We start from the raw sequence: 14,720 nt of genomic DNA on the forward strand, positions 1-14,720 counted from the left end.
CCTCTCTAACCTCTTGGGTCACTGCTCATGTGTCACATCTGACACCTGCTTAGTAAATCGTTATTCAATTTGCATGCCATGTATTTACTATCATATTACCCAAGAAAACACAACTTGAAGTGATTTAGGCCAATTGTTTTCTGTCAACGGTAGAAGAGAAATAGCTCCATATTTGCGCGTGAGTCAAGTTTATATTGCAAAGGAGTGTTTCTGTGGTGATAATGGATACTTGCAAATTTCAAGATGTAGGGTATTTTAGGGCTATTTTGTTGAAATTAGCTATTTGCCATTTTTCCCATTCCTTCTGGGAGTCAAGAATGCTGAGGTTATTCTGGATAGCCTGCTGTATTTGCCATAAATACTGTGAGATATGAACACTGCCGGACTTTAGAACCCTCCCATGGTATGAAAAGTCTGACAAGTTTGATTTTGCAGTGTTGTATCCCTTTAAGTGGGCATTTGTGACCGACCGTTTCGATTCGGTATTATGTAGCAACATTTGAAATTGTGTTTTTTACATTGGATAAAAGTAGAGACTCAGAGCTAGAACATGGTATATCATACACTACAGTTGAGGAACAATGGGAAAGTAATTCTGCTTTGAATGTTGATAAACTTGTAACCTCACTTTGGAGAAAATGGTCCTTGAATGTTTTGGTACACCTACTGGAGAGCTCTTCTTTGTCTACACCCATTCAGCATCGTTCATACCCTCTTAAGCTTTAGCCCCACCCAGCTCTTTAAGGATTCACATGAGGCCATGTACAAAACAACCAAAGAGTTCAAGACACCAGCCATATTCAATGGGTGTTGAGCATTCATGAATTTGTCTGGCACACTCAGACGAGTGCTCTGAAATTGGATTAGATAGCCAGAGCGAATTTACCAGCTACGTCTATTGACAATTGTCGCAGTGACATCATGAATATTCTATTGAAATGGTTACTTGCATAGTGGAGTCTTTTGTTTAGACATGTAGCTAGCTAGCTAAACAACGAACCATAATCCCAACTCATAACATTACTACCCTGCATGAATCTGCAGGTAGCTAACCAACCAGGATCAATGTTAGCTTGCTAGCTAACAGTATGCTTTAACTTGAAATGAAAACGGCTTTCTGACTAAATTAGAAACGTGTAATATCTGAAAATGTAGCTAGCTAGACTATCTTACCCGTATACATGGATGGACACTTCTCCCTCTCTGTCACGGATGCCATGGTTGCCTTAGTTTGAAGATGTAATCCGTACACCAGCGTTTTATACAACAGCCTTCTGTGTGTTCTCTTTTCGACTCCGTCTGCATATTTGCAATCAAACACCAGAATTTTATCCATCTCCTTAGCTATTATACTCTAATTCCACTGTGCATTCCACTGATTTCAAAACTCGGTCCTGCAGAAAGTGGAGAGCAACACAATTGCAGCTCTACTACATGATATCTTTAAAAAAAAAGCAGCGTTAGAAAGGATTAAATGCACATACTGAACAGCTCATGTTATAGACAGAACTTGCTACATGGCAGCCCAATCCGAACTCATCTCTCTGCATTTTAAGCTAAACGTTCTGATCTGTTGAGTCAGCCTAATTGCTTAATTTTTTTTTTTTTTTATGCTAGTGGTAGTATTAATTTGGGATCTATCGCATCCCACAACTGTCCCAGACTATGTTTGGAATATTTATTTCTCGCACAGAATAGAATAGGTGAACTTTTGTACTATGGGGGAGAAAGACCCGATCACGTGATGGAGAGCCATGTGAGTGATAGTTGCTTCAGAGCACGCATCCGGGAGAGGGGAATTATAATTATTATATTCAGCCCAAGGGCACAACGGCCACAGGCATTGATTTTGTTAGGGGACATAACGGCCACACAAAGGGGATGCCGCCAGGAAATTCAAGGCATTATCAAGTGCTAGTCAAATTGTGAATGAGAGACTGATTAAGTGTGTACAGCCTGCACGAAAAAACAAAGCAGAGCTCATGCCTTTCATGCAACTTTTTTCAAATGATCAATAGAGTTGCAGCCTTAGAATGTATAAAAAATCTAAACATATAGCCCAACATTTACAGTGAGGGAAAAAAGTATTTGATACCCTGCTGATTTTGTACGTTTGCCCACTGACAAAGACATGATCAGTCTATAATTTTAATGGTAGGTTTATTTGAACTGTGAGAGACAGAATAACAACAAAAAAATCCAGAAAAACGCATGTCAAAAATGATATAAATTGATTTGCATTTTAATGGGGGAAATAATATTTGACCCCTCTGCAAAACATGACTTAGTCCTTGGTGGCAAAACCCTTGTTAACAATCACAGAGGTCAGATGTTTCTTGTAGTTGGCCACCAGGTTTGCGCACATCTCCGGAGGTATTTTGTTCCACTCCTCTTTGCAGATCTTCTCCAAGTCATTAAGGTTTCGAGGCTGACGTTTGGCAACTCAAACCTTCAGCTCCCTCCACAGATTTTCTATGGGATTAAGGTCTGGAGACTGGCTAGGCCACTCCAGGACCTTAATGTGCTTCTTCTTGAGCCACTCCTTTGTTGCCTTGGCCATGTGTTTTGGGTCATTGTCATGCTGGAATACCCATCCACAACCCATTTTCAATGCCCTGGCTGAGGGAAGGAGGTTCTCACCCAAGATTTGACGGTACATGGCCCCGTCCATCGTCCTTTGATGCAGTGAAAATTACCTGTCCCCTTAGCAGAAAAACACCCCCAAAGCATAATGTTTCCACCTCCATGTTTGACGGTGGGGATGGTGTTCTTGGGGTCAAAGGCAGCATTCCTCCTCCTCCAAAAATGGCGAGTTGAGTTGATGCCAAAGAGCTCGATTTTGGTCTCATCTGACCACAACACTTTCACCCAGTTCTCCTCTGAATCAGTCAGATGTTCATTGGCAAACTTCAGACGGCCCTGTATATGTGCTTTCTTGAGCAGGGGGACCTTGCGGGCGCTGCAGGATTTCAGTCTTTCACGGCGTAGTGTGTTACCAATTGTTTTCTTGGTGACTATGGTCCCAGCTGCCTTGAGATCATTGACAAGATCCTCCCGTGTAGTTCTGGGCTGATTCCTCACCGTTAAGTGTGCTCCTAATCTCAGCTCGTTACCTGTATAAAAGACACCTGGGAGCCAGAAATCTTTCTGATTGAGAGGGGGTCAAATACTTATTTCCCTCATTAAAATGCAAATCAATTTATGACATTTTTGACATGCGTTTTTCTGGATTTTTTTGTTGTTATTCTGTCTCTCACTGTTCAAATAAACCTACCATTAAAATTATAGACTGATCATTTCTTTGTCAGTGGGCAAACGTACATAATCAGCAGGGGATCAAATACTTTTTTCCCTCACTGTATATCACAACTAAAGTTACATAAATAACTCTAAATTAAGCATATCGGAGTACCTGTTTCTTTGTTAACCGCTCAACACAGAATAACCGTATGTGCGCACTCCCTCAAATCATTTGGAGAAAATATCCTTTCTATTTTATTCAGCTTTGTTCAATTGTATTCTTCATACTATAAAATTATGTAAAATAATGCCACGGAATTGTAAGCAAATCCTGTCTGCCAAATGAACTAGTGTAGCCCACAGCCATATGGCATAGACAGATCAGGGCTTAACAGAAGGACAACTCAGAGTATGCTATTATGTTCTTCTGAAAATACTACATTTTCTTCATATCATGTTTCTTAGACCTGTCGAAAATAAATTATGGATTTATTATGATGGTGTAGGCTATATTACATGGATTTAAAATGTAGATGTTCCAAAGTTCTGCATCAGTGGCTTGTAGGCTATGCGTGGAAGCCAGGAGATGCTAAATATGTTTATGTTTATTAACAGAAAATTACAGTGAGACCGGCAGTTAGTTGCTTGACAATCACAGGCTGACAAAATTCCATGACCGCCACAGCCCTAGTCTCACCACATATCTGATGAAAATGGGAAGTAAATACATTATATTCAGTATTATGTTAAAATATGCCATTCCTTAGCCTATATTATAGGCCAAATAGTATGGAGCATGGAACTTACTTAATGATATGCTCCTGCTTGCATTTACATGCAGATTTCGAAATTAGAATTGTGGAATGAATTTTAGAAACCATGACATTGTACATTTAATGCATAAGTATGAAATTGTGGCAATAATAGCACTCTTTTTGTGTTTTTGTTTTGTATAAAATACTAAGGCTTCTTGATTTCGAATGGACACTTTAAAACCACTTTGATATGTGGGTGCTATTTGTAAGCAATGGGCTCAGGTAGAATAATAGCCCGGAGCTTTCTGTCGCGCCTCGTGCCCATGTGACTGCCTAATTCAGACTGAATTGGATCAAATCCAAAATGTCATCCTATTCCCTATACATTGCACTACTTTTAGGTGCCATTTGGGATGCAGATGCAGTGCCAACCTTGTTATGTAAAGCCAGACAGAACTTACTTCCCTAAAGACAAAGAAAGACTCTGTTTCAAAATGTAGCATGGCTAATGGAAGACAGCAAAAACATTTGTTCAGTCATTCAATTGTTTTTCCAATTGACTTTGCTTTCTTTTTTGATGGTATACAGTACCAGTCAAAAGTTTGGACATACCTACTCATTCAAGGGTTTTTCTTTATTTTTTACAATTTTCTACATTGTAGAATAATAGTGAAGGCATCAAAACTATGAAATAACACATATGAAATCATGTAGTAACCAAAAAAGTTTTAAACAAATCAAAACATATTTTATATTTTAGATTCTTCAAAGCAGCCACCCTTTGCCTTGATGACAGCTTTGCACACACTTGGCATTCTCTCAACCAGCCTCATGAGGAATGCTTTTCCAACAGTCTTGAAGGAGTTCGCACATATGCTGAGCACTTGTTGGCTGCTTTTCCTTCACTCTGCGGTCCAACTCATCCCAAACCATCTCAATTGGGTTGAGGTTGGGGGATTGTGGAAGCCAGGTCATCAGTTCACTCCATCACTCTCCTTCTTGGTCAAGTAGCCCTTACACAGCCTGGAGGTGTGTTGGGTCATTGTCCTGTTGAAAAACAAATGATTGTCCCACTAAGCGCAAACCAGATGGGATGGCGTATCGCTGCAGAATGCAGTGTTAGTCATGCTGGTTAAATAAATCACAGACAGTGTCACCATCAAAGCACCCACACACCATAACACCTCCTCCTCTGTGCTTTACGGTGGAAAACACACATGCGGAGATCATCCGTTCACCAACACCGCATCTCACAAAGACACGGCGGTTGGAACCAAAAATCTCCAATTTGGACTCCAGACCAAAGGACGAACTTCCACCAGTCTAATATCCATTGCTTGTGTTTCTTGGCCCAAGCAAGTCGCTTCTTCTTATTGGTGTCCTTTAGTAGTGGTTTATTTGAAGCAATTCGACCATGAAAGCCTGATTCACACAGTCTCCTCTGAACAGTTGATTTTGAAATGTTTTTTATTTGAACTCTGTGAAGCATTTATTTGGGCTGCAATTTCTGAGGCTGGTAACTCTAATTAACTTATCTTCTGCAGCAGAGGTAACTCTGGGTCTTCCTTTCCTGTGGCAGTCCTCATGAGAGCCAGTTTCATCATAGTGCTTGATGATTTTTGTGACTGCACTTGAAGAAACTTTAAAAGTTCTTGAAAGTTTTTGTATTGACTGACCTTCATGTCTTAAAATATATTTTTATTTGTTTAACGCTTTTTTGGTTACTACATGATTCCATATGTGTTATTTCATAGTTTTGATGTCGTCACTCTTATTCTACAATGTAGAACATTTTAAAAATAAATAAAAACCCTTGAATGAGTAGGTGTGTCCAAACATTTGACTGGTACTGTATGTTAAATGCGATTATTACACAGCTCAAAATGTAGACCTTAGAAAGCTGTTCTTGGCGCCATTCGGTAGGCATCAAATCCCGACGGTTCTTGTGTTTACCAAGTCTCTCTCACAAAAGTTTAATCTCAATGGGATTGTATAGATAAATGTAAAATATTTTGTGTCATTGTTTTATTTTATTTTAAATGTATAATGAGCTACTAAAGATCGTAATAAACACTAAACATACAAATTGAACACAACCACTAATGACTCTGCTAAGAGATTTGGGATGCATACCAAATGGGACCATATTCCCTATATAGTGCACTACTTTTGACCAGGGCTTATTGGGCACTTCTGAAAAGTAGTGCACTGTATACAATAGGGTGCCATTAGGGACGTGGCCTTGGACTCATCGGCATAATGAAAAAAAAATTGCATTGGGGGAATAATCTACCTCCCACTTTTGCTTCAGTATGTTTATGCATTCAGCTAACGTTTTATTATTTGTGTTTTTACATGGCAGGTTTTGATGACCGGGACACAGACCTCTTCTTGTGCGACACCAACACCTGCAAGTTTGACGGAGAGTGTTTGAGAATTGGAGAGACAGTGACGTGCATCTGCAACTTCAAGGTAAGACATTGTTCAATGTTTTATTCTCAGAAAATGTTTTGGGCAAAAGTTGCATATTCTTCTTTTCATATGCAGTGATCATTATTGCCACCTCATTTGGTTGGAGTTGGATTTTATGGCGGACTGCCAGTTTGTTGTTTTTCAAATTAAGATGTTGGATTTTAATGTACAAAACATTCAATTTAAAGGGGAAATCTGTGATTGCTACATCTATTTTGGGACTTTTAAATTCATGATATATAGCCATTGATTCTTGAAGAATATAACTTATGAATGCGTCATGAGCTTAGTTTAACTTATTTCAACTGTCTATCCCTATCATAACCCCCAACATATCATATATACTGCATATATATATATATATATATATATATATATAACTTAATACGCTTATTTTACTCCTTTATAAACAATGTAATTGTAAACAAACATTATATAGCCTCAAAACATGGTTAAAAGCATTATTTTGATATCATGGATGGTCAGTCCTTGCATCCATTGCTCTGTCTATGAATTTGAGAGTGGTAAAACTTTTCCAGCACCATCCCTCAGCTGTTAACGGCTTTGTTATTGTTTGAACTGCTGATTGTCCCTGTAAATGTTTGTGTTTTATTGTCGTATACACAAGTCAGTGTTTCTACATCCTTACAGTGCTTCCACTCAGAAATGTGATTGGTGGATGGACCCCAACACCCACTAGCTATCAAGAGGGAGGGGACTACAATGTATAGTAAAGACATAATTTACCACTTCTCATAAAACCGAATGTCACTCTCAATCATGGTGGCTGTTTTATGCATTCCACTTTATTGATGGTAGTGCCATTGACAAAAAAAACTGATTTAAATACCCTCATTAGTAACATAAATCCAGTGAATGATGCTGTACTTGACGACGGCTTATGGTTCAGTTTATTACCAATCTATAACAAAAAGGCATCAAACCAGCCATCCATTGATAGATATTTGTATTACTTTTACTTCATTCAAACGATAATGCTTTATATTACCCATGTAAATGATGATACTGAGATAAAGCATAAGGATATGCCTTATGCTTTTCAGCTCGACACCCTCTCGTCCAATGCGACGAGCTTATCAGCACACCCAGCGCCGAAGCTCTAGGCAGACGACACTAGATCGGTCGTTTGCTTTAATCTCAATTTCGTACTTCCCTGGGAGCGAACATTAGCAGAAGCGCACAGATAAATGACATTACCTCTCCATTTCTCATCCCCGAGATCTCACACTGATAGTGGATGTCATTCGGGATAGAGCTCTCTCTGTGAAGCATAGCAAGGAGCGGGTCACACCGTATTCATTTCATACTGACTTAATACTGGTTTGGCCTTGGGTCACGGCCCGCCGTGGCATCCTGTGTCTCTGTATGTATGGATGGGACGGGACCTGATGTCAATGTGCTTAAACCTAATAGCCGCAATGTCTTTATTCCATTAAGCACTGTAATTCAGCAAACATGATTATCTTATAGGGGGAGGCTGTGTACGCCTCCACACACACACACACACAAGACACACACACACACTTTAAGCCGCTGAGGGATTACGTACAGTATAGCTGTGAGGAGGAAGTCGGTTTGATCTGCGAGAATCAATGGATGCTATTCAATGGCGGAATGCCCATTCAGCAGCCATTTGACAGGTATCATCACTAACATGTGAAATGAGAATTTGATAGGATAAAACATGATAGAATATGTTTTATCTCCCGTTCATTGCTCTATATCTTGCTTCCCCTTCCTTCTTCTTTCCATCAAACTCCTCTTATCTGTTCCTCCACTCCCTTCCTCGTCCCTCCAGCTGACTTTCTACCCCCTGCCTCTCTACCTCTCGCTCTACACTCTTAGAAAAAGAGTTGCTATCTAGAATCTGAAAGGTTCTTTGACTGTCCCCATAGGAAAACCCTTTGAAGAACCTTTTTTGGTTCCAGGTGGGACACTTTTTGGTTCCAGGTAGAACCCTTTCCACAGAGGGTTCTACATGGAACCCGAAAGGGTTCTACCTGGAACCCAAAATTGTTCTACCTGGAACCAAAAACGGTTCTACCCGGAATCAAAAAGGGACAACAGAAGAACCCTTTTGGTTAGTAGAGGTTCTCTGGATCTGCAAGCCCTCTGAGAGTTCCCTTGGACGGCAGGTAGCCTAGCGGTTAAGAGATTGTGCCAGTAACCAAAAGGTTGCTGGCTCAAATCCCTGAACTGACAAGGTGAAAAATCTGTCGATATGCGGTTGAGCAAGGCACTTAACCCTAATTGCTCCTGTAAGTCGCTCTGGATAAGAATGTCTGCTAAATTACTAAAATGTAAATGCTGTCATAGTGAGATGCAAAACTGACTTCTACCTTTGCATGGCAATTGTGCCAATTCAAATCAGTGTAAAGAAGAGCACAGCACTGGAGGCAGCTCCCAGAGCTGTGTCTTTGTGAGCTGATTCAGATTGACTGAAGGGCAATGTCGATAGATGGGCACTCCTTTAGTGTCCATGCTGTTTTAGGTCCTGGAAAAGGCCAGAAGGGCAGTCCTTTGGTGTACGACATAATGCTACTGTAATAGGTGGGCTGTAGATTAACATGTAGTAGTAATAGGAAAATGTTTAGTAGGGTAAACTCAATGGTGAGTGTCAGATATTGGTGGATGCATTAGCCCAACTAACTCATGTGACCATTTTAGAAATTAAGATGAGATCTAAAGAGATTATCCTAAATTTGTCACTCAAGGCAGAAAGCCCTCACAACCCAGCCAGTCCCCCAAACATCCTAATTTAACACCATGAAAATGCATGCAATGTCAGGCCTCCAAGTTGCCTTTTGCCCTTATTCAGTCAAGGCAGTGGGCAGGGTGACTTGGGCAGGGCTCTCTCCCCAGGAAGGTAGCATCTGTGGCAGCTCCTTGGCAGCTCTAGCTGGCCTGTCAGACACCATTACAGCAAAGCCTATCTCCGGCGACTGCACTGGAGCCTAATCAAGAGGAGACTGCCAACCAGTTAAAGAGCAGAAGCGCAAGCCAAGCAGCCCCCAGTCTATCTCTCCCCCCAACCGTCAGAGCAGACTAGCATCTGCAACCATGGCAAGGCATCATGGGAGTTTGTCAATCACTCAGACAATGCTCAACACATGTCTGTCTGGGGGATAGGAGGAAAACATCATTGGGTTAGACACAGAACAGATGTTATCCTGGGATGGTGTTCCTCAGGAATTAGCTGTTGGTCCATTGCCTTTTGTTATTGACCCCCACTGACCCCCGCTCCCTCGGATGTGTCTTGGGTAATGTGGAGTTGAGGCGAAGGCTGAGCCAAACCAAATCAACTGAAACTGGGAGTTGTTGTCTGTGCTTCTGGCTCTGTGTTGGAACCAACTTTGGACTAGAAGCAACAATGTACTTTAACACCCACTTTTTGATTGAAGACTGTACAGAGGGGGCCCTTGTAAGATGAGAGAATAAACAACTAATGTTATAGTATCATTGTCGGTGTTTGTCTCTGGGTGTTTGTCTCTCAATGCAGAAACAAACACCCAATGCTATCCGATGCCTCCTCCCGTTTTGTGGCTTGTCTTCACAAAAGCCTTTCTCGGTTGTCTTCTTTTCGCTGATGGAAGGTCAGAGCTTCCCCCCGGTGTGGAGCTAATGATCTGACAAAAGCCCCTGATTTTACGCTCTCTGTCCCCCGAGCTCTGTGCCATGTCAGAAACACTGTAAAAGACATCCATCACGCTCCAAGGTCGGCTGACAGATGAGAGGCCTGCATCAGAGACTGAGACGTGATCTCGGACGAAAACATCTGTCTCCTGTCATGAGCCACAGGTACCCCTGCTTCTGGAACCAGTGAGTCATCTTAGTCCGAGGCTTAAAGAGACGTAGCTTTGATTGGTATGAGCAGACGTAAGAAAAGACTATGCCTCAGGGTCTTTTGAGTGGAAACCGTGTATACCGTGAATACCTCGCATTGTATAGGTCAAATGGTGAAGTGATTCAATGAGAATCAGAACGTGCCATGCAGTGCGGTACCATCCACTGAGGTGAGCCCCAGTTTTGTAGAGATGTTTATTATTGATAGGGGTGAATCATAGCCTTGGGATGTATTTCATAATTGAGAGCTTGCTTTAATGGAGACAGGAAATGCATGAGGCTAGAGTCTGTTAGTGTGTGTCTGTTTCCGTGTGTGTGTTTTATTTTCTGTGTGTTTGTGTGTGTGTGTGTTTGTGCGTACACGTTTGTGATGTTGCGTTGTCGTACAGCAGGAAGATAAACCTTTAACATCACTCACAGTAAACAGAGAGTGATGGTGGCCATGAAAAACTTAATTAAGAGGGGAAAAAACATTGAGAGGGGGCGGATGGATTCTTTACAGGGCAACCGTCCACTGCTTGGCAACCCATGGCCTGGACTTCAAAGAGTTGCGTGACCATGCTGAGTAATTGGCCATAATGTAGCTATAATGGGTCCGGCAGCAGCTGATTAGAATATCAATGTTAATCGCAAATGGTGTGGCTTGTGCTGGTTGACATGGTGCTCTATGGGGTCAAGCTGAGGAGATCTTCAAGTAGGCAACATCTAAAACAAAAGGATATCTGTGAGGTTAATTGGAAAATCACCCGTGCAGGTATCAATTTAGAATCCCATTAATGTTGAATGCAGAGATGTGGTTTTCATATTACAGGTTTATATTTTAGACCCTCACACAAGGTAATGTAAATATATTAATATGATAATTCACTATGTGACAAAAATGACTGCCAATTATGATATTAAACTAACACATAACTTGCTTTAAACACAGTCATGGCCTGGCAATTGTTATTGTCTGTTAATGGTATTTTGATGACATGACATGACATGACATAGGTTTATGCTATTTGTGTATTGCTGAAATGTCTGAAATGTCTGATTTTATTTATTTATTTTCTATGTTGATATTGTATCTATGCGTTTAATTGCAAGACAAATATCTATTATGAGGATGATCTCCAATCCCATCTAATCTATTACTAACTGCATCCTATTTTACAAATGTTTGTGCACATATGTTTCCGTTTCCTTTCTCCCTAAAATCTCCAATGTCAGGTAAAGACATTCTCAGCTAAGCCAGTTCAGTCTATGTACTGTATGTGTCACGATCGTCGAACACAGAGGACCAAGGCGCAGCGTGGAATGCGAACATACTTTTATTTTTAATGATCACACGAACAAAACAACAAAACGATACGTGACGTCCTTGGCAATAGACACTAACCAAACACGGAACAAGATCCCACAAACACTGTGGCAAAACAGGCTACCTAAGTATGGTTCCCAATCAGAGACAACAAGCAACAGCTGATTCATGTTGCCTCTGATTGAGAACCACACCGGCCAACATAGAAACAAATGAACTAGATAAACAACCTAGCACACAAAACACATAGAAACAACCCACCCTGGCTCAACATAACAGAGTCCCAGAGCCAGGGCGTGACAGTACCCCCCCCCCCAAAGGCGCGGACTGCGACCGCGCCAAACATAAACTGAAGAGGGGAGGGCCAGGTGAGCATTCCTCCTCGGAGGCGGTTCCGGCTCCAGGCTTGACCCCCACCCTCCAACAAACCCCCCATAGCGCCCCTGGTCCGGTCTGGCCCTGCTGGCTGGATCTGGACTGGACATCGGTGGAGCGGATCGCTCAGGCTCCGATGTGGAGCAGCTAACCGGTACCTGACCAGGCACCGGTGACCCAGGCACGGGCTGTGCCGGACTGACGACGCGCACCACAGGCTTGGTGCGGGGAGCAGGAACAGGCCGGACCGGGCTGACGACGCGCACCATTGGCTTGGTGCGGGGAGCAGGGATGGGCCGAACCGGGCTGACGAAGCGCACCACTGGCTTGGTGCGGGGAGCAGGAACAGGCCGGACCGGGCTGACGATGCGCACCACAGGCTTGGTGCGGGGAGCAGGGACGGGCCGAACCGGGCTGACGAAGCGCACCACTGGCTTGGTGCAGGGAGCAGGAACGGACCAAAACGGGCTGACGACGCGCACCACTGGCTTGGTGCGGGAAGCAGGAACGGGCCGGACCGGGCTGGCGACGCGCACCACAGGCTCGGTGCGAGGGACAGGAACAAGCCGGACCGTACTGGGGACACACACCACTGGCCCTACGCGGGGATCAGGAACGGGCCGGACCGGACTGGCAACACGCCCCAGTACCTCTCGCCGTGCCTCTACATTCTCCTTCCCCCTGGTGACCAGTGACTCCCGTAACCTGGCGGCCTCCTTTGCCAACCCGCTGAACCACTCTATCCCGGCCTCCTGCTGCCCCGTCGTCCACGGCGTGAGCCCCCCCCTAAACATTTTCTGGGCGTCTCTCCTCCCCGTGGGCCTCCATGGCTCTCGCCAGACTCTCGCTCCTCTGCTCCCAAGTCCAGCCTCTCTCCTCCTCACGCTGCTTGACCCAGTCGAAGTGAACATCCATCAGAGTCACCTCTGGCGTTGGCTCCTGGACACGCTGCTTGGTCCAGTTATGGTGGGATCTTCTGTCACGATCGTCGAACACAGAGGACCAAGGCGCAGCGTGGAATGCGAACATACTTTTATTTTTAATGATCAAATGAACAAAACAACAAAACGATACGTGACATCCTTGGCAATAGACACTAACCAAACATGGAACAAGATCCCACAAACACTGTGGCAAAACAGGCTACATAAGTATGGTTCCCAATCAGAGACAACAAGCAACAGCTGATTCACATTGCCTCTGATTGAGAACCACACCGGCCAACATAGAAACAAATGAACTAGATAAACAACCTAGCACACAAAACACATAGAAACAACCCACACTGGCTCAACATAACAGAGTCCCAGAGCCAGGGCGTGATAGTATGTAACCAGGTCTAGGTAGAAATAGTATTTATTTTCTTTCAAACTTTATGCATGCTTAATTTCACTTGTGTGTATTTGGCGAGTGATTTGAAAGGAGTCAGGTGCAGGAGGGTAAATCACAGAATAAAAGGGTTTATTCCGAAGGCACAGCGGTACGCAGCAATGCGTCAAACACTCCAGTGTGTAATCAGGCGCACTGGGAAACAACAAGGCACACGGGTGAATATCCCGGTGATACAAAATACAAGGAGCTCCACCGAGCTAAACTAACCTCCACAATAAACAATCACACACAAAGACAAGAGGGCAGAGGGAACACTTATACAGGTACTGATGAGGGGATATGAACCAGGTGTGTGTAATAAACAAGACAAAACAAATGGAATTATGAGATGAGGAGCGGCAGTGGCTAGAAGGCCGGTAACGATGAACGCCGAAGCCTGCCCGAACAAGGAGAGGAGGCAGCTTCGGAGGAAGTTGTGACAGTAACCCCCCGACGCGCAGCTCCAGCAGCGTGCTGACACCGGCCTCGGGGACGGCCAGGAGGACACGGAGCAGGGCGAGCCGGATGGTGACGATGGAAATCCCGTAACAGGGAGGAATCGAGGATATCCCTCACCGGGACACAGCAGCGCTCCTCTGGACCGTACCCCTCCCACTCCACGAGGTACTGAAGGCCCCCCACCCGATGCCTCGAATCAAGGATGGAACGGACGGAGTACGCCGGGGCCCCCTCGATGTCCAGAGAGGGCGGAGGGACCTCCCGCACCTCAGACTTCTGGAGCGGACCAGCCACCACCGGCCTGAGGAGAGTAACATGAAACGAGGGTTTAATACGATAATCTGGAGGGAGTAGTAACCTATAGGTAACCTAATTATTCTCCTCAGGACTTTGAACGGCCCCCACAAACCGCGGTCTCAGCTTCCGGCAGGGCAGGTGGAGGGGCAGATTCCGGGTCGAGAGCCAGACCCGGTCACCCGGTACAAAGACCGGGGCCTCACTGCGGTGGAGGTCAGCGTTGGCCTTCTGGCGACGCACGGCACGCTGGAGATGGACGTGAGCAGCGTTCCACGTCTCCTCCACATGCCGAAGCCAGTCATCCACCGCAGGAGCTTCGGTCTGGCTCTGATGCCACGGTGCCAGAACCGGCTGATAACCTAAAACCTGCCCATTAGGTCAGGCTGAGCGAGACCCCCAGATATTCCATGAACGCCTTCCAGACCCTGGCTGTAATCTGGGGACCCCGGTCAGACACTACGTCCTCTGGCACCCCGTAGTGCTGGAAGACGTGAGTAAACAGGGCCACCGCAGTCTGCAGGGCCGTGGGTAGACCGGGCAGAGGAAGGAGGTGGCAGGCTTTTGAAAAGCGGTCCACAACG

The 14,720-nt window shown here is 44.3% G+C and overlaps 1 protein-coding gene across 1 annotated transcript in view; it reads left to right on the top strand.

Moving 5' to 3' along the window:
- Positions 1 to 14,720, top strand: part of LOC121536215 (tomoregulin-2-like) — a 185,072-nt gene that overhangs the window by 18,992 nt on the left and 151,360 nt on the right. The window contains exon 2 of the mRNA XM_045206416.1: positions 6,358 to 6,467. Coding sequence (XP_045062351.1) covers positions 6,358 to 6,467 — 110 coding nt within the window. The remainder of the gene's footprint in view (positions 1 to 6,357; positions 6,468 to 14,720) is intronic.

Source organism: Coregonus clupeaformis, chromosome 23, assembly GCF_020615455.1.
Source record: "Coregonus clupeaformis isolate EN_2021a chromosome 23, ASM2061545v1, whole genome shotgun sequence".
Taxonomy (NCBI): domain Eukaryota; kingdom Metazoa; phylum Chordata; class Actinopteri; order Salmoniformes; family Salmonidae; genus Coregonus; species Coregonus clupeaformis.